Source organism: Corylus avellana, chromosome 6 (genome assembly GCF_965113065.1).
Source record: "Corylus avellana chromosome 6, dhCorAvel1.hap1.2, whole genome shotgun sequence".
Classification (NCBI taxonomy): domain Eukaryota; kingdom Viridiplantae; phylum Streptophyta; class Magnoliopsida; order Fagales; family Betulaceae; genus Corylus; species Corylus avellana.
The window spans coordinates 24012739-24031959 of NC_142495.1; the positions used below are offsets into that span (position 1 = coordinate 24012739).

Genomic DNA, 19221 nt, shown 5'->3' on the forward strand with positions numbered 1-19221 from the left:
TCACAGGTACATCTGCGCCAATGCTTGGCCCACCTCGACTGCCTCAAATCTATTAAGCAACTGGATATTCATTTCGTCCGTTACAGTGGCTTGCAACTCTTCTAGAAAAATCTCCTTACCCTCGGTCCCTTCCGACGTAAACAGGTTCTGATAATAAGACACAAATGCATTACTAATCTCCTCCATCTTAGACCACTCCCTCCCCTCTACGTCAACAACCCGCTTAATGGTGTTAATTCTTCTTCTATGACTTGCCCAAGTGTGAAAGAAAGACGTATTTCGATCCCCATCACGATACCAACTTTGTTTTGCTCGTTGTTTCCATCTTGTATCTTCAAAATCCAGTATAGTTTCTATCTCCTCTTGAAGACATTGGATGGCTGCATGGTGGTTGGGGCCCTCCAAACTTTGCAGCTTGGTCAACAATTCAGTCTTCTCCTTTATCAGATTTTCATTTTGTCTGAATTTCTCCTTACTCCACCATTTCAGCCGGGATTGACATCGTTCCAATCTACTGCGTACGTTCATCATAGCTCCTCCTCCATCATCACCCCCCTCCCAAGCATTTTGGATAATGACACCACAGTCATCATCCGGGATCCAGTTGGCCTCAAATTTAAAAATCCTTCTCCCTTTCCTACACCAAGGCTGCTGATTATGAAAAGAGACAAATATCGGGTTGTGGTCTGATGCCCTGGCTGCCATGACGTGAACCTCAGCCGATTTGTACTTAGCACACAAACTACTATTCCCCACGACTCGGTCCAATCTTTCTTGTGTGAAAGTGGCATCTTGACGCTTGTTAGACCACGTGTATTTTGGGCCCGAGAATCCCAAATCACCCAAGTGACACTCCTCAAGAGCTGTCCGAAATGCCACCATTTGACCCTCCCTTTGCCGGCTAGCACCCAATTTCTCGGATTGGTGGGTTATTTCATTGAAGTCTCCTACACAGAGCCATGGGACCGGGGAAAAGCCTTTTAAGTGTGAGAGGGGAGACCATGATTCACCACATTTCGTGGGGTCGGGATGCCCGTAAAACCCTGTAAGCTTCCACTGAAACTCATCGTCCGCTAGCCTCACAATTGCATTGACATGGCGTCGTGAATAATTTTGGATTTCTAATTCATTCACCTCCCGCCATAATTGTGCCAAACCCCCACTCCTCCCCACCTGCTCCACCACAAATAGCCCTTCATATCCAAGTTTCACTCTTAACCGCTCCATTCGCCTTTTGTTACTAATAGTTTCTAATAGGAACAAAAAGTTGGGTTTCTTATCCTTAACCATTTGGTTAAGATCTCGAACTGTCCGAGGGTTCCCAAGCCCTCGACAGTTCCAACTTATAAGACTCATGGGGACTGGCGGGGATGCATAACAGCCTCCGCCAACTCCTTTCCTTCACTGTCCTCCACCTAGACACCTTTGTATTTTTCTTTCAATATTTTCTCCTCTGCAGTCCAACCCTCTCGAGTTAGAGCCTTTCTTTTTTGACCACCCCATAAAGAGTAGGAAGCACTCACCCTACGCTCCTATGCTCCTCGTGCTCTTCTCTTCCAGCGTCTCAAATTCGATATTTCCCCTTCCTCCTTCGTAAAATTAGGTTGATCTAGTACCTCTATAGCTACAGATTCTCCATGAGCATCAATATCCGAGAGTACATTACCACCCCCTTTCGAATTGTCTTGTCTTCCAATGTCATCAATCACCAAACGCCTGGTCCCACCCTTCGGGCCGTCCATAGAACGTGGCCCATCAGTACGCTCTTCCCCAATGGGCTTTTTCCCTAAATCTGTTCCAGTACGCTTTTTGGAAGGGACCCCCTCCACATCAACTCCCCGATCTGCGTGGGAACCCATATGTCTTGGACTGCCAGGGACCCCCTCCACGTCAACTCCCCGATCTGCATGGGAACCCATATGTCTTGGACTGCCAGGTTCCCCCAGTTTCCCCCCACCATTTTCGCAACCCCCATATGGAAAGATTCTGACCGATAACTACTCACTTCCTTACTAACGTCGTTGTATCGGCTAGGGTTTCCACAGTGGAAGGGACTTTCCTTATTTCCCCACCCCTTGAATGTAGAACCGCCGCCATTGTCCTTTGCCACCGTGTACCCAAAACCGCTACCCCTTTCTCCACCACTCGTCCGCCGTGAGTCATCAGCCCGCAACCAAACCCCCCATTCCTTGATGCTACTATTAGTATTCCTTCTGTGGGTCTTCTTAACCTGGCACCCCTGTTTGCCATGCAAAATCCGACCACGGTCAAAACAGAGCATGGGAAGTTTCTCATATTTGAGAATCACCCAATGTGATTTTCCTCCCAGTTGCAACGCCCGTCCTCTCTCCAGAGGTTCCTGAAGATTGATACTAAGTCGGATATGGAGGCACCTAGCCCAACCTGCTCCATCACCAACGACGTCCACATCTTTTACTGAACCAAGTGACTCACCAATTTTTGTACCTACCGCCTTGTTCATGCACAATAAAGGCATCTCATGAACCTAAACCCAAAACGGTGAGTAGGAGAAATCCATTTGTGAAGGCGAGATACTCCCATCAAATTCCTGAAGTACCAAAATTTGCCGATCAAATCACCAGGGTCTACCTTCTAAAACTCGTCATTTATCTGTTATTTCTTCAAACTTGAAAAGCCATACATTGTCTTGGACCTCCTTGAATACCATTGAGCCTGACAACCGCCATATTCGAGACAAAACAGCTCTAAAAGCCTCCTTATTAACTCTGCGATCCCCACCAATCTTGCCCACCAGACACCGCTCCCCTTTAGCACAGCCCTCCGCAATGTCCCCTTCGCAAATTAACAAACCAACCTTCTCACCCTCTGTCAATGCCATCTTCCCACAAAGTTTTTCTATTTCCCAGACATCTTGGTATTGTTCACCTATAAGAAACCCGACACTGAAACCGTGACCGTCCCTTACCTTCTCACTCGGATAACCGGTAGAAGACGAACCCTCCAGACCTAGCCGTTCCCGAGAAAAACCCTAGTGGAGACAATGGGCCCACAATTATACTGCAAATCAACGATATTCTTTTAAGCTAAAAAATATGCTTAATTGATTTATTAATCAACTAGCTAGTTGTTTCTTTCGTAAATATGTTTCTCATTAAATGCCCTTAATTAATTTCAGACTTCAAATATATGTATAGGAATCCACACTTTTAACTAATTAATTTTTTAGGCTATAAAAAGGTTAAAAAAAAAAATCTTTGAGGCCATATATAAATGTTTACAACCCCCCTGTGAGTGAGATTTTTTTTAGATGAATTATTGTTAAATAAAAAAAAATTAATAACTAATATTTTAGAATGTCACAACATTAACAATATTGGTGAACAATTATAAATAAAAAATATATATATAATATCTAGTAGTACTACATTATGTGAAAAAAAGGGTCTGACTTCTATGTGGTAGTTTTAGTGAAAACTACCGCATATATATGCTGTTAAGATTTTGGATGGCTCAGATTTAATCCATGCCTTTTTAACTCAAAAACTCAAGCTGTCTCTTTTCTTCCGTGAAACAAAATAAAGCATCTATTTCCAATTAGAGTAAAAACAAGAAGAGTATGCAAAACAAAACATGTTTAAATTTAGATTCAGACACAACCTCCGATTTAATCCATGCCTTTTCATCTCAAAAAGTCACACGGTTTGACCAAACAACAATCGTCTCTTTTCTTCCGTGATATTTTCTTCCATCAAACAAAACAAACCTCTATTTGCTACTGGGAATTGAGATTTGTCATAATGAAAATCCTATTTAGTTTAGATGCCTGCAGCACTCTCTTCTCCTTCTTTTAAAGATGTCTGGTTAGTACTAAAGAACTGATTTGCCTTTCATAAAAACATTTTGAAATACTCACAACCATGATTGTCATAGGTGATTTGAGGCGCTTGCACAGACAATTACATGTGCACTCTTAACTTTCAAAGTCCATGCAAATAAACTAGCAAAAGTTTCAAAAAGAGTTCAGTAAAAAAATTCAATGTGTTGTGTGGTTTCAAACTAATGAAGCTCCTCACGAGCTTCACTTTAAAAGCTTTGCACTTACCTATTCTTTTCGGATGTGAAAAAAAAAAAAGAAAAAAGAAAAAAGAGAGGAGGAAATCTCATGTAAAAACAATAAACAATCCAGATTATCGATTATTGACAACAATAAACTATTTGGCCATTTCCTCTGTTTTAGCTTCATTGAACAGAGCATAACAGAGTGGGTTGCCCACGTTTGAAAATGTGGGCAATGTGCCTAGCTGTAGTGTATGTGGGTTATGTCTAATGTAGTTTTGTATGTAATGGTTAGAGCCATTGTTGCGTTGCTCAATCTATGATTGCCACATGTTGCATCACAAGTGACAAGCCTAGTTGTTTATTCTGCATATGGACAAAATGTAAGAAATTGAATATATATTAAATGCTAATTAACAACAAAATTAGCAGCGGAATGAATAATTATATAAATACCTCTAGCTATGTTTTGCTCAAGCCAATTGAAGAACAGCTTCACAGAAACAAAATCTGAAAAAATAAAAAATATTGAGAGGTTCTTCTGACCTATGCCTACCAGTGAGTGCCAATTGATGGAATACCCAGGCCTTATTTATAGGTAGGTCAGGGGACCCTCAATTAGAGCTGTTACCTTAATTATTCCTCCCATCAAGGAATAAAAATCAAATCAATACAGCTAATTCATTCCATAAAAAATAAAATCTTTAATGAAATCAAATACTTGTTCCACAAGAATTAAATCAGTGCTTTAATTCAGAATATTTGATTGAAATCAAATACTTGTTCCACAAGAATTAAATCAGTAATTTAATTCAGAATATTTGATTTACACAATAAGCTTTAATTGAAATAAATTACTGAACACCGTAATTATATATATTTTATAATTACAATAATATATGTGACATAAGAGACATACTTTAAATGGAATTTCTTACATTCTTCCACTTAGCCCTTATGACACATAAATTCCTTATGGTGTTCAGTTCTATGATATGGCCAATACTTTATTTATTCCAATCATTCATGGAATCCTCTCACTCACTCAAGGAATACTATACACGAATCATGGCGGTAAAGCTTTTATATGATAAGCCGTCCCTTCCATGTATCACGATGTGTAATACCTCCCTAAATGAGTACTTTATGGATAATGTACTTTATGAATGAACTTCCTATAAGTCATTCGGGTCCAACTTGAATTTTATCCCCATGGATAAGAATAATATATGTGTGCACAAAAATCTTTATAACATAACCTTTATGTCTATAGACCAATTAAAGAGAAACTAAGCACAAATGAATTAATGAATCCCATATATTCCACATGACTTTATACTTTATTTACCGGTAAACCTTTAGTCTTGGGATCCGCAATCATTAATTCAATACTTATATGCTCAATAGACACTTATTGTCACTTAATGTTCTCTTTCATAGTGATATCTTATGTCGATATACATACTTCTGCTTCTACTCAGTTTATTCTTAGAAAAGTAACTGTAGTAGAATTAACTCAGAAGATCTTTATAGGTCTAACTATAAAATCGACAATCTTGAGACATTTAACAAAAATGTCTCAACCATGATGCCTGTGTAATTAATTCACAGCATGTAATGACTTTTGCTTTCATGGTAGATGTAGCAATTGTAGTTTGCTTACTGCATCTTCAGTACATATATACTGAAGTTGATTCTCTACTATCTACACATTTAGCAAAAATCAAACCTGAATAAACACCACCAAATGGTAAGTGTATCTTTAGGTTAAACTGTAGTTCTTGGTTCATTGCATATTCCATAATACTATATTGACCCAATAGTCCAATGGTTATTTCAATGTCAGGTCTAATGTTGACTTGTGCATACATATGGAATATTTTTCTTCTGCCTTTGTTCCAATACATTTGGGACATTATCCCCTTTAATAATAGGTGCTACTGAAGATTCATAGTTCTTCATTCTGAATCTCTCCCAAAAAACTTTAGTGAGAGGAACTTTATGTAGCAAACCTAAATTAGTGCTTGCAAGCAAAATATTATCTATATACAGGACTAAAAGAAATGTAACTTTACTCCCACTGACCTTAAGGTATATTCAATGATTAACAAGATTCTCAATAAACCCATGTAAGATAACAACCTTGTATTATACACCACTAGTGAGAGGCCTATCTTAGTCCATTAATAGATATCCTTAATTTGCAAGCTTTCTGACTGTTATTAATAAAACCCCTTAAGTTGTCTTATGTACACCTCCTCCTTAAGAACCTTATTCAGAAAAATTGTTTTTCACATCCTTTTGATATAGCTTTAAAACAAAATGAGCTACTCATACCATGATAATCAATGCCTTCCTTTTGAGTAAGATCATTGGCTACAAGTCTAACTTTATATCGTTCAACATTACCCGGAAGCATCCTTTTAGGTTTTATAAACCCATTTGCAGCCTATGGCTACAACTCCCTTTGGTAAGTCAACAAGATTGCAGACTTGAATTTTAGCCAAAGATTTCATCTCCTCCTTCATGGCATTGAAACACAATGTGAAGTTATCTCCACCCAAAAAGATGTGAAAACAAATTTTGGATCGTCCTTAGGTCCGACATAAAGATCAGACTCCTGGAAGTATACAACATAATCATTAGAGATTGTTGGTCACCTTATTCTAGAGAATCTTCTTAATCCTACTTCATTTACTTTTGACAAAGTCTGAGTAAGTTCATTCTGAACTTGTTCCTTATGAGTTGACTGTTCTGAAACCGATTGTGCTTGAAGATAATCAATTTGATTTTTCTTAAGCACAATCAAACACCCTTCATGTGAAGGGGCTTCAGTCAACTCTTGTGCTTCCTCTAATTCAATCCCTTAAGGATAAGCACTCCCACTAAGTTCAGCGTTCTCTAAAAATTTTTAATATTAGACTCAACAATTCTAGGACTAAATGAAGAATAGTAAAGCCTAAATCCCTTGGAGTTTACTGTATAACCTATAAAATTCTGCTAGTTGTCCTTGAAGCTAATTACCTTAGGTGTGGATTATAAATCCTCACTATAGCAAGACAACCCCATATGTGTAAACAATTTGAACTTGATTCCATTCATTCCTTAATTTAGGTGTCTTATGGACAACTCTAAATGGAATCGAGTTAAATGTATACATAGCGGTTTTCAAGGCCTCACTCCATTAGGAGAATAGAACATTACCTTTCATGTCCCTTTTTCGTGTACCTACCATAATACTATCTGCCTTTATCAGATCTTATGATCTTGATTTTCTTTTGTTTTGTTTCTCTACTTCTACCTTATAGGTATTGAAAGCATTTAATGCCCCAACCTTATGATTTAGAAGATAGAGATACATAAACCTTATATGATTATCACCAAAAGCGATAGGACATCTCTAACCATTTAGGCAAGAAGTATGGAAAATGTTACATTTGTACATGATCTCAAGAATTTCAAAAATCCCTTTGTTGGCACCTTTATTGGTATAGTTGGTCTGCTTTTCCTTAATGCAGTCCATATAAATACCAAAGGTAGTAAATTTTAAGAGTCGTAAAAACTCTATCATTTATCGACCTTTTATTCTTTATAGAGATATATTCCAATCTCCAATGTCATAACATAGAGGATTTTCTCATTCATAAGACTCTGCTTTATGTCAACATTTATATGCAGGGATTAATTTTCCAAAAAATTGGGATCTAGATCAATTTTAAATAGACCATTAATTTAATATTCCACCCAAAAATTTTAACAATATTCAAACTTGATTTTAACAAACTAAAATAGAAATTAAATTTCTAAAAGAATTGTGGAATATATAAAAACATTATTAAGGTCAAAATGACATAACTGAATTTTTTTTTAAAAAAATTAATCTATAGATCCCAACAACCTCCAATTGTAAACAAGTATTATTTAGAAAACCCTGCATTATGTTGACAACGTGGACCGCTAAACCAAATTCAATCCACATAGTCCTTAGGAGAGTCAATAAAAGAGATTCATGACACACTAGGTGTATGAGATTACCTTTATTTCAAGTCATTTATGATACTTTATGCAATCATTCTTTATATGCCCATAATTTTCCTTAGTGTGAGAGAAACAAGTATCTTAATTGCCATAACACTTTGTTGGCACCTTGTTTTCATTCATCAGCTATTGGACATGATTGCCTATAAAGGTCTTTCCCTTAACATGAATAACTTTCTGGATTCTCATGTCTTAATCTCTCATCTTCTTGAACACACATGATCAGAAGTTCCTTAATTGATCAGTTATCCTTATGTGTGCCACAAGATATTTGAAAAAATATCATATTTAGATGAGAGAATAAAATTGACCATAATGACTCAAAAACTCAACCTTTAAGGACTTTATAATGAGCTGTTATGTCCTTCATTTCCATAATGTGCTCAAGCACATTTTGAAAAAAGTTTAACTTTAACGCTTTTCTATTAGGGTGCAGGCCAAAGCCTTATTGGAACTCACTAAATGTTCCTCAATGACCTTTTCTTTGGCCCTAAAACACTAAGGAATAAAACCCTAATGCTTTCCTTGATATGAGATTTCATGAACGTTGAAACTTAAGCGATTTAAATCACTACAATCGTTCATGTTTAATAATCTCATGTGGCGTACTTGATTCCGTGGGAGAAGGTGATTCGTCCACACGAAACGCCAATTCAGTCTCCAAACACCCCAAAGTGAAAAACACAATTTTCTTTTCAGTCAGAAAAATTACCACTAGGAGTTATTGGAACATAAAATACTAATAATTAAAGCAGCAGGAATACATCCAGTAACCAAGAAAAATTATATACTTTAATGCTATGAAATAACCTTATTTAAATTAACCAATGTTAATTTAATAGTAAATTTCAACCTACCTGTGGGCAAAGGTGCATCACGCATGAAATTTACTCTTTATTAATAAGACTAATAAATTTAACATTAATAAATAAAATTTTCCGTACCTGTGGGCCTAAGAGAAATTTTATTTTCAATGTTAAATTTACTATCTTATTCTAATTAACTCATAAAAATAAAAACGTCCCTGTGGGGATTGGCAAATTAAATTTATAAATTAATTACAACACGATGTTAATTTTTTTTATGAAGTTCATATATATAATCTTGATGCAATTATCATTATAAAATCGGGATGCTGTGGCTCTCCCAAAAATTATTATGACAATTACGACTTCATTAACATCGAATTTATTTAAATTAACCAATGCTAATTTTATAGTAATTTTCAACCTACCTGTGGGCAAAGGTTGCATCACGCATGAAATTTACTCTTTAATAGGACTAATAAATTTAACATTAATAAATAAAATTCTCCGTACCTGTGGGCCTAAGAGAAATTTTATTTTTAAAGTTAAATTTATTATCTTATTCTAATTAAATCATAAAAATAATAACGTCCCTGTGGGGATTAGTAATTAAATTTATGAATTAATTACAACAGGATGTTAATTTCCCTTATGAAGTTCACATATATGATCTTGATGCAATTATCATTATAAAATCGGGATGTTGTGGCTCTCCCAAAATTATTATGATAATCACTACTTAATTAACATCCAATAACTGTATAGATGCCACAATAAAGTTCTCAAGAATAAAAGACAAAACCATCATGTTAGTGGGTAAACAATATTTTTCCAAAGTACAACCGGATAGTGTCCCAGATAAGTGAGGGGGCGCACAACGGCACACTTAAGTCCCAAGACTTACCTTGCCAGAGCTTTCCGATTGCAATTTTGGATAGTACCATAAACATTCATCAACACATGAGGCTAGTTAATTATTCTCAGGTCCAGACATCAAACAATTTATATTTAAACAATTAAAAGAATAAATATATCCTTAAGTTCATGCATTAAAGAAACAATAATTTAATACTGAACAATTTAAATCATAAGATAAATAGAAATGTAATATTAAAACATTATAAACTGAATAGCTTAATGGTCTTGAAGTGACCTTAGGCCTTTATCCCTCAAGAGCCCAAGTTCTAAACCCAATGAGCCCCCTTTTTATTTTATTTTTATTTTTTTAAACTGAATCGGCTATCGGGTTGGGCTTCCTTATTGGGTCAGCCTTTGGTTTCTGTATTGGTTGGCCCAATCGGGTTAGCCCACTTAATAAACCAAGTTTTTTTTTTTTTTTTTAACTGAATTGGGCTTGGGTTAAAATGAACCCATACCCAATGGCCCAAGAGCACTTGACCCGGTTCCTTATGGGTTAGAAACCCTACCCGAATCATTAACTCCTAACCCGGAATTACCCCAAAAACTAGCCGCCGCCCCTTTCTTCTTCTTCCTCATGCCTCGTCGCCGCCGCCTTCCTCATGCGCCGGCCATCAAGGGTCGACGCTCAAACGGCCAAACGACCACTGTTAACGGCAAGGGGGGGCTGCTCACTTTATGCGGCCAAAGCCGCTGCAGGTGGAGGGAAGACCGGCGCTTCATGCGGCCAACGCCGCTGCCAGATGGGGAAAAAACCGGTGCACAACCGGTGGCCAGAACTCAAAGCCACCCACGAAGTTCTGTCCGCCATATACCAGGTGGTTCGATATCTCTAATGGTGGTTTGAGGCAAAAGGGAGCAAGTCCTCATCATACAGTATACCCAAAAATAAAGACCAAAACCAACGATTCCAAAGGTTCTCGAAAGTGGGTCATAGAAGTGGATTCTCTAGTCTAAGCAAGTCTGATGGATCAGCACAACAGCCTTTGGGTTAGACATGGTGTCCATGAGTTTCAGTTTGTTTCTTTTACTCATGGCCGTGGGTTTAGCTTGTTTGAACAATATAGAAACAAGAAATAAAAATATATATCAAAACGCCGTGGGTTTCATGCTTTATGTTGGTCACCATATTTTGTTTCAATAATCAAGTAAACAAAATAAATATTATTGAAACAAAAATAAAATTTTACAGCAGGCATATCAAAAATATAGACTGAGCAAATATAGTCTAGAGAAGGCTCTGATACCACATGTAAGAAATTGAATATATATTAAATGCTAATTAACAACAAAACTAGCAACGGAATGAATAATTATATAAATACCTCTAGCTATGTTTTGCTCAAGCCAATTGAAGAACAGCTTCACAGAAACAAAATATGAAAAAATAAAAAATATTGAGAGGTTCTTCTGACCTATGCCTACCAGTGAGTGCCAATTGATGAAATACACAGGCTTTATTTATAGGTAAGTCAGGGGACCCTCAATTATAGCTGTTACCTTAATTATTCCTCCCATCAAGGAATAAAAATCAAATCAATACAGCTAATTGATTCCATAAAAAATAAAATCTTTAATGAAATCAAATACTTGTTCCACAAGAATTAAATCAGTGCTTTAATTCAGAATATTTGATTGAAATCAAATACTTGTTCCACAAGAATTAAATTAGTAATTTAATTCAGAATATTTGATTTACACAATAAGCTTTAATTGGAATAAATTACTGAACACCGTAATTATATATATTTTATAATTACAATAATATATGTGACATAAGGGACATACTTTAAATGGAATTTCTTACACAAAATCCTTACATTATACATGTTGAAAGACATGTGCATACATCCATATTAATTTGGCTAAAAACAAAAGCAATGAAAACTACACAAATCTGATGGGAATAGCCCAGAGGGGCTCAACCTTATGTAAGGTAATGCCAAACGTCTCACTCATGTTTAAATCTTCTGCCTTCATCTCATCTGCAAGCTTCCAATTAAAGTAGTGGACTAGAGAGGCCAACATCAAGTGCACCATCCGGTTTGCCAAAGGCAATCCAGGGCAGATCCTTCTTCCGGCTCCAAAGGGAATGAGCTTGAAATCTCCACCTTTGAAGTCAATGTCCTTCTCTAAAAATCTTTCAGGCATAAACAAATTTGGGTTTGGCCATATGCTTGAATCTTGCCCCATTGCCCACACGTTTACTAGTATCTGTGCATTCTTAGGCACGATGAAGCCACACACCTCTACTTCAATCTTGGCTTTGCGGGGAACTAGGAAAGGCGCTGGTGGGTGCAGACGAAAGGTTTCTTTCACTATTGCTCGTAGATAAGGCAACTTTGAGATATCCGATTCTTCAACACGTTCGTCCTTGCCAAGCACTTCTTCAAGCTCTTTCCGTGCTTTTGCCATTTTTTCCGAGTTTCGTAATAACTCTGCCATTGCCCATTCCACTGTGCTTGATGTTGTGTCGATCCCGGCAACAAATAAATCCTGATATAAAATAGTGTTTGAGCTGAGTATTTAAGATCAAAGATGAAAATATAATAGGAAAAAAGAAAAGATAATTATGCATTCTGAAGCAAAGTTCAAGAAGCGTAGTGAATCACCATAAGCAAATGTTTGATGTCATCACAACTCAATTCTGAATTATCTTCTTCAATGAGATTGAGCAGGGAGCCAAGTACATCGCTGCTTGCCTTAGAACATTTTGAAGATACTTTTGATTGTGATCGTTCATTGAATATACCATCCAGAATCCTAAAAAAATTCCTGTAATGAATCGTCAGCCTTCTGCGTGCACGTTGTGGGTCAACAAAACGAAGTGCAGGGAAATAGTCTGCAACAGTCGGCCTTCCAACTTCTTCCATGGCACCCAATATGATTTCCAGAAACTCTTGGGACGCAGTTGAACAATAATCTGCCAAGTCTTTAGAGAAAAGTGTGTTTGATATGGCATTCAGGCTAGTTGTGAAGGCTGCTCGACCAATATCTACCGCTTGACCACTATTACAATTTTCTTTTACATGGTCTACTAGTTGTTGAACCTTTTTTCTCCTAATGGCTTGGGTGGAATCGAGCTTTTGTGGAGAAAATATTTGCGTGGCAGAAACTTTCCTGAGGTTTCTCCAATGAGCCGATGCAGGCAGCCACCCGATTGAAAATTTGTGGTGGTTGAGTGCTCAGCTGCTGTCCGGGAAAGTTCGGCTAGAAAAGACTTGGTCGTGTTTTTGCAGTACTTCTTGGGCTAGATCTGGAGAGGAAACGACTATGGTTGTCATGCTCCCGAGCTTGAGAGTCATTAGAGGTCCATAAATTTTGGAGAGCTTGGAAACAGCTCGATGGGGTTGGTTTCCTAGGAGCTCCAAGATGTTTCCAATGATTGGAAAAGGCTTGGGGCCTGGAGGAAGTCTTGGCGAGCCAGATTTCGAGGCTCTTAGGCCAGAGGCGAGGACATGAATGGATGCCAACAGTAATATACATTAGAAACTCCACTTAAACCCAAAATTTGAACTTCTATACGGATAATCCACTTTTGCTGGGCTTTGCTACTCAAGAACTCTTCGTTACACTAAAACTATTTAAAAATCAAAAAATCTAAAGAACGAAAGTTTTGTGTGTTATCAGCTGAAAAATGATTCACGTCAATATTTTTTCAATATTTTCCCCAATCTCATCTTACAAATTTAATGGTAGATTCATCTATTTACTATGAAGATAATTAAAATATTGTTAAAAATATATTGAATTCTATCATTTCTTATTTTTTTCAACTTGCTACCATTGATGCCTTGGCTCAATCTGTGATTGTCACATGTCGAATCACAAGCGATAAGCCTAGTCGTTTATTCTGTATATGCACAAAATCCTTGCATCATACATAGATGTCTAAAGACATGCACATATATCCATATTAGGCTACAACAAGAAACAAGGAAAATTACATGGGTCTAATGGGAATAGCCCGGAGGGGCTCGGCTTTATGTACGGCAAGCCCAAACTTCTCTCTCATGTCCATATCTTCTGCCTTCATCCCATCTGCAAGTTTCCAATTGAAGTTGAGGACAAGAGAGGCTAATATCATATGCACCAGCCGGTGGGCCAAAGGCCATCCAGGGCAGATCCTTCTTCCAGCTCCAAAGGGGATGAGCTCAAAATCTCCGCCTTTGAAGTCTATATCCTTCCCTAAAAATCTTTCAGGCTCAAACAAATTTGGGTTTGGCCATATGCTTGAATCCCGTCCCATTGCCCACACGTTAATTAGTATTTGTGCATTCTTGGGCACAATAAAGCCACACACCTCTTTGTCAATCTCGGCTTTGTGGGGAGTTAGGAAAGGTGCTGCTGGGTGCAAACGAAAGATTTCTTTCACTATTGCTCGTAGATAAGGCAACTTTGAGATATCTGATTCTTGAACAAGTTCGTCCTTGCCAATCACTTCTTCCAGCTCTTTCTGGGCTTTTCCCATTTTTTCAGGGCTACGTAGTAACTCTGCCATTGCCCATTCCACTGTGGTTGATATTGTGTCGACCCCCGCAATAAAAAAAGCCTGGAATAAAGTAGTGTGTGAGCACTTTGCCTAAGTTTATTGCTTATCAAAATATAATTGAAAGGAAAGAAAAGTTCAAGAAAGGTAGTCACTCACCAGAAGCAAATTTCTGATGTCGTCGATGCTCAATTCTGAATTATCTTCTTGATTGATATCGAGGAGGGCATCAAGCATATCGCTGCTTGCCTTAGAACCCTTTGATGATGCTCTTAATTGTAATCGTTCATTGATTATACCATCAAGAGTCCTAAAACAATTTGTAAAATAAATTGTCATCCTTTGGCGTACACCTTGTGGGTCAACAAAACGAAGTATAGGGAAATAGTCTGCAACATTCGGCTTTCCAGCTTCTTCCTTGGTACCGAATACGTCTTCCAGAAACTTGTGGGACGTAGTTGAAGAATAGTCTGCCAAGTCAGTAGAGAAAATTGTGTTTGATATGGCATTCAGGCTAGTTGTGAAGGCTGTTCGACCAATATCTACCGCTTGACCACTATTACAAATTTCTTTGACATGGTCTACTAGTTGTTGCACCTTTTTTACCCTAATGGCTTGGGTGGAATCAAGCTTTTGTGTAGCAAATATTAGCGTGGCAGAAACTTTCCTGAGGTTTCTCCAACGACTCGATGTGGCAGGCAGCCACGCCATTGCAAATTTGTGGTGGTCGAGTGCTCGGATAGCATCCGGGACGGGTCTGCCGGCAAAGGCTTGGTCGTGTTTTTGCAGTACTTCTTTGGCTAGATCTGGAGAGGAAACGACTATGGTTGTGATGCTCCCGAACTTGAGAGTCATTAGGGGTCCATAAGTTTTGGAGAGCTTGGAAACGGCTACATGGGGTTGGCTTCCTACGAGCTCCAAGAGGTTTCCAATGATTGGATAAGGCTTGGGGCCTGGAGGAAGTCTTGGCGAGCCAGATTTCCTGGCTCTTAGGCCAGAGGCCAGCACATGAATAGATGCCAACACAAAGGGAAGTAGCAGCACAAATGCTAGGTACTCCATTCACTCAGTTTTGCTTTGTGCTTAGAAGTAGTTAGCATAAGAAAGCAATGGGCTTGCGTGCATATGCCTTGATCAAAAGTTAGATGATAGGGGGGGTATTTATGCAACGTCACCCAGTACCTGGTCTTACTCTTACCTCCTTCTTTCTTCTACTATAAAAGAGACAGTCAAAGAAGAGCGCCAATTCTTAGCACGAGGTAGAAATTTTTAGCACCAAGGTTGCGAAAGATAAGACAGTCAAACATGCACATTTTTTCTAATGTTCACACGCAATCAATGACGATCAAAGAAAAATCTAGCGACATGTTGTGAAAAGAAGAGCTCGGAGACTGTTTCAAAGTTTATACACAGCCATTGTACGTATATGGAGAAAAATCCAAAGACGTCATATTAAAGGGAGGGCCAAATTCATTGCTGGAAGGGCATCCAAACACTTCTTCGTTTTCAAGGTTTATAGGCTATCTTTGATATAATGAATATACGTTCTTATATATCTATATATATATATATATAAGAACGTATATTCATTACATAAATGTCACTTGAAGTTTTTATGTTTAGAGTGCAATAGCTAATTTAGTTAATAAAATCTATAAATCTTGTACAAGATGGTTCAGATTTAATTTTAGAGAAAAATACTTGAGAGGTTCTTAGAGTATAACTTTTTATCAAATTACTCGTCAAGGTATATTCCGTTATCAAATTGCCTTTTATATTCACTTGTTGTTAGGGTTTTTAATGCAAATTATGACACTTAGGATTCGTTTAGTTCGCGGAATGTCTAATCCATTGAAAAATGACTGGCTACTACTAGGAATAGAAAAGTGTGAAATAGACTAACTATTCATATTTCTTTGTTTGGTTGTGACGTTATAATAGAACATTGATTATGTATTCCTTCGTTTGGTACAATGCAATATATTGGTGAATGAAATCATATTGTAATCAAATTTTCTAAAATACCATTATAATACAAATATAATTTATATTGTTAAGGACTTTCTTTCTTTAATTTTTGAAACATAAACAACTATACTATAATTTTTTCTTTGTTTTTAACTATGTCAGGAATGTGCCTTTTTTTTTTTTTTTTTTTTTTTTTTTTGCAATTATACCACAAAATTATTTAGGGTAATAGATTATAAGTCCATGACTCAATCTACTAAAAAAAAAAAAAAAAAACTCCCTAAGTTTTTTTCTTTCGAAAATTTACTCTTTGGGTCAATCGAAATGCCAATAAAATCCATACTGTCAAAATTTTTTATGTGCATAGTGAATTTTTTATTAATTTAGTTTAAAATTAAATCTTAAAAAAAAAAAAAAAAAAAGGTCATCTCCGGCAATGTTGAAAACAGAAAATTAAATACTAAATTATAATATCCTTTCACATGTCACTTAAGGTATTAATTATTAGTTTTCTCACTTTGTAAACCAGTCTAAAGATTTTCTTAGTTTTATATGTGATATTGTGTTTATTGAGCAAGAGTATCTTCCAGTCCAAGTTTCTATTAATAATAATAATAATAATAATAAATATTTCGTGTGTTCTTAGATACTCTTATTTTATATACAATCATGAAAACTTGGATGGGAATTAGATGCAATGGGTGTGAATAGTTAGCCTCTTGTTAAAGGGTTCTCGAAATCCATCTTGTTCAGTTAGGTGTCAAATAGTCCGAATAACTGCCCTAACAAAATCGGGTCCAAAAATATCGTCCTGTTGCACATGCAAATATGCAAATTACAATGGTTAATGATTGGTTGTTTCAAATCTGAGAGCTGAGAAGGGGTTTATTTTATTTTATTTTCCCCATAAGTCTACGCCTTATGAAACCAGGCAATTAGGATATTGGGTGAATGGCTGTCAAGTTTCAAAATAATTGACATAACCTGCCAATTATTCCACAACCACATGGCTGAGAGTTTGCCTACATCCATCATTAATAATAGCTATTCAAAATCTCGACCTATACCTAATAATGTGTCAAAATATAATTTTTTCCTTTGAATTAAATTAAATATCTGTACGGTCAATAATTCTAATTAGTCAAATAAGCTGCTTCATTTGTCAAAAACCAGAAGTTTATCTCTTCTTCTTTTTCTTTTTCTTTTTATTTTTTATTTTTTATTTTATTTGTTTAGGACTTTCAGTGGGTACGATGGAGTTGCAGTTACGGTAACCATAAAAATATAATAACAAATGACGTAGTCAAACCATGAGCCACCGGCCTCTCTCTATCCTTATCTTATTCCCAGTAAATTAAATAAGTCAAGTGACCTTATCAAACGACAAGATACAATTTGTACCATGTGGCAAAAGAGAATTTCTAGCTGCTTAATTAAAAGATTAATATTAGTTATATTTAGGGGGAGGAGAGAGCAATCTTTCCTCCCTTTTCCTTTCTTGTTTTTTTCCTTCTTTTTCAGTTTATTTTTATTTTTTTGTTTTTTTTGACCAGTCCAATTGCTCCGACTATCCATTTACTTATGTTGCGCTACCTACATTTGCCTTTCATCGTGCTGTGCCGTTATTCGCCTCCCTGAAATCATTTGGGCTTTAAATATAGTTTTTTCTTAACTGGTTTCACTTAACCACGCACCGGCTCACCGTGCTCCCCGACTCCTCAGCTACCTATTGGCGCAAATCGGCTCCATCTCATCCACCACGTGTCAGCTAGTGCACTTCGCCTCCCTAGCCTCGGTTATTGTAGTTGTTTGCTGGTTTTTTTTATTGTGTTTTTGTTTTGTTTTGTTTTTTTTTTTTTTTTTTTTAATCTTTTAATAATGGTGGTGGTTTGACTTCTCCTTAAATTTGCTTTCATGCGCGATCTTTGGGAGTAGAGGTTTTTGTCCTGGCCTTTAGGTCGAAGATGATTAGCTTTGATATGATGGTTTTGCTCTTGTGGCTAGGAAAATAAAAGTTTGGAATATGAGCTACTTATGTATTAGATTGAGTCTGCCTAGAGAAGATCTGTTCTATAACTGAAGTTTGGATATGGGTTAGCAGATATTAAAGTCATAGATATGATTTGATTGTAAGATTTTTATGTTTGTCTCTATAATGTTGTAACCTCATAGCTTTGACTATAATTTATCAAAACTTTATGCTCTCTCTCTCTCTCTCTCTCTCTCTCTCTATATATATATATATATATATATATATATATATATATATATTAGTTATATTTAGTTATTATTATTATTTTTTTACTCCAACAGATTAGCTTGTCATTAGCAAGAATAGCTACATTGCTACAGTGAACAGCAATTTGGAGCTATTCACTGTAACACACTAGATGAATAAAATATTGTTTATTTTTCTTTTGTTTATTGTTTCTTTATTTCTCCTCATTTCTTTATTTCATTGTTTATTAGCTTGTCCCTCTCTCAAACACAAATTTTCTTCTCACAAAATTTATCTCTCTCGCTCACAAATTTTTTTCACACAGTTGGATAAAAAAGTGAATGCAAAAAAAAATTATTTCATGAAAACACACAGTTGAAAACAAATCAATTGCGGTTGGATGAAAAATTAATTTATGTTATTAATTTTAAGAATTAGTACCTGCATGTGAAATGAATGTTCCTCATATGTGTTTATTTCGTTTTTATGAATGATTTCTATATATGTGTTTGTTTTTCCCTTTAATTAAGTGTTGGCAATAATATAATAATAATAAAAAAGAATGAGAAATATTATTTTAAAGCAAATAGAGAATGAAATAGAAAATCTATTGGAATATGTAGTGAAAAAGTAATAATTAAAGTAAAAAATTATATTTTTTTACTAGGTAAAATACCTAATGCTGCTAGAGATGCTCAAATTAATAATAAAACAACTTAAAATTCCAGCATTTACCGAATCACGCA

At 36.4% G+C, this 19221-nt stretch overlaps 2 protein-coding genes and 1 pseudogene across 3 annotated transcripts; all 3 read right to left on the reverse strand.

Annotated features, from left to right (window-relative positions):
• LOC148585058 (uncharacterized) lies at positions 1-1356 on the reverse strand. The gene has a single exon (XM_088517680.1). It carries the CDS (start codon positions 1354-1356, stop codon positions 1-3), a length of 1356 nt encoding a protein of 451 aa, XP_088373806.1.
• Positions 1357-11687: 10331 nt separating this feature from the next.
• Positions 11688-13279, reverse strand: LOC132188026 (cytochrome P450 monooxygenase 76AD131 pseudogene; annotated as a pseudogene). Its single transcript, XR_015912695.1, has 2 exons — positions 12413-13279; positions 11688-12296 (listed from the first exon to the last, which is right to left on the reverse strand). The product of XR_015912695.1 is annotated as a cytochrome P450 monooxygenase 76AD131 pseudogene (transcript).
• Positions 13280-13521: 242 nt separating this feature from the next.
• LOC132188729 (cytochrome P450 76T24) lies at positions 13522-15429 on the reverse strand. The gene is made up of 2 exons (XM_059603261.1): positions 14449-15429; positions 13522-14352 (listed from the first exon to the last, which is right to left on the reverse strand). The coding sequence occupies exons 1-2, from the start codon at positions 15349-15351 to the stop codon at positions 13744-13746; spliced, it is 1512 nt and encodes a 503-aa protein (XP_059459244.1). The 5' UTR covers positions 15352-15429; the 3' UTR covers positions 13522-13743.
• Positions 15430-19221: the final 3792 nt, after the last annotated feature.

Bases quoted from the DNA above. Each gene is read 5' to 3' on its own strand.
- LOC148585058 (XM_088517680.1), bottom strand. From the start codon at position 1,356: ATGAGTCTTATAAGTTGGAACTGTCGAGGGCTTGGGAACCCTCGGACA.
- LOC132188729 (XM_059603261.1), bottom strand. From the start codon at position 15,351: ATGGAGTACCTAGCATTTGTGCTGCTACTTCCCTTTGTGTTGGCATCT. The intron at 14,353-14,448 runs GTGAGTGACTAC...ACTTTATTCCAG, and splicing joins ACATCAGAAATTTGCTTCTG to GCTTTTTTTATTGCGGGGGT.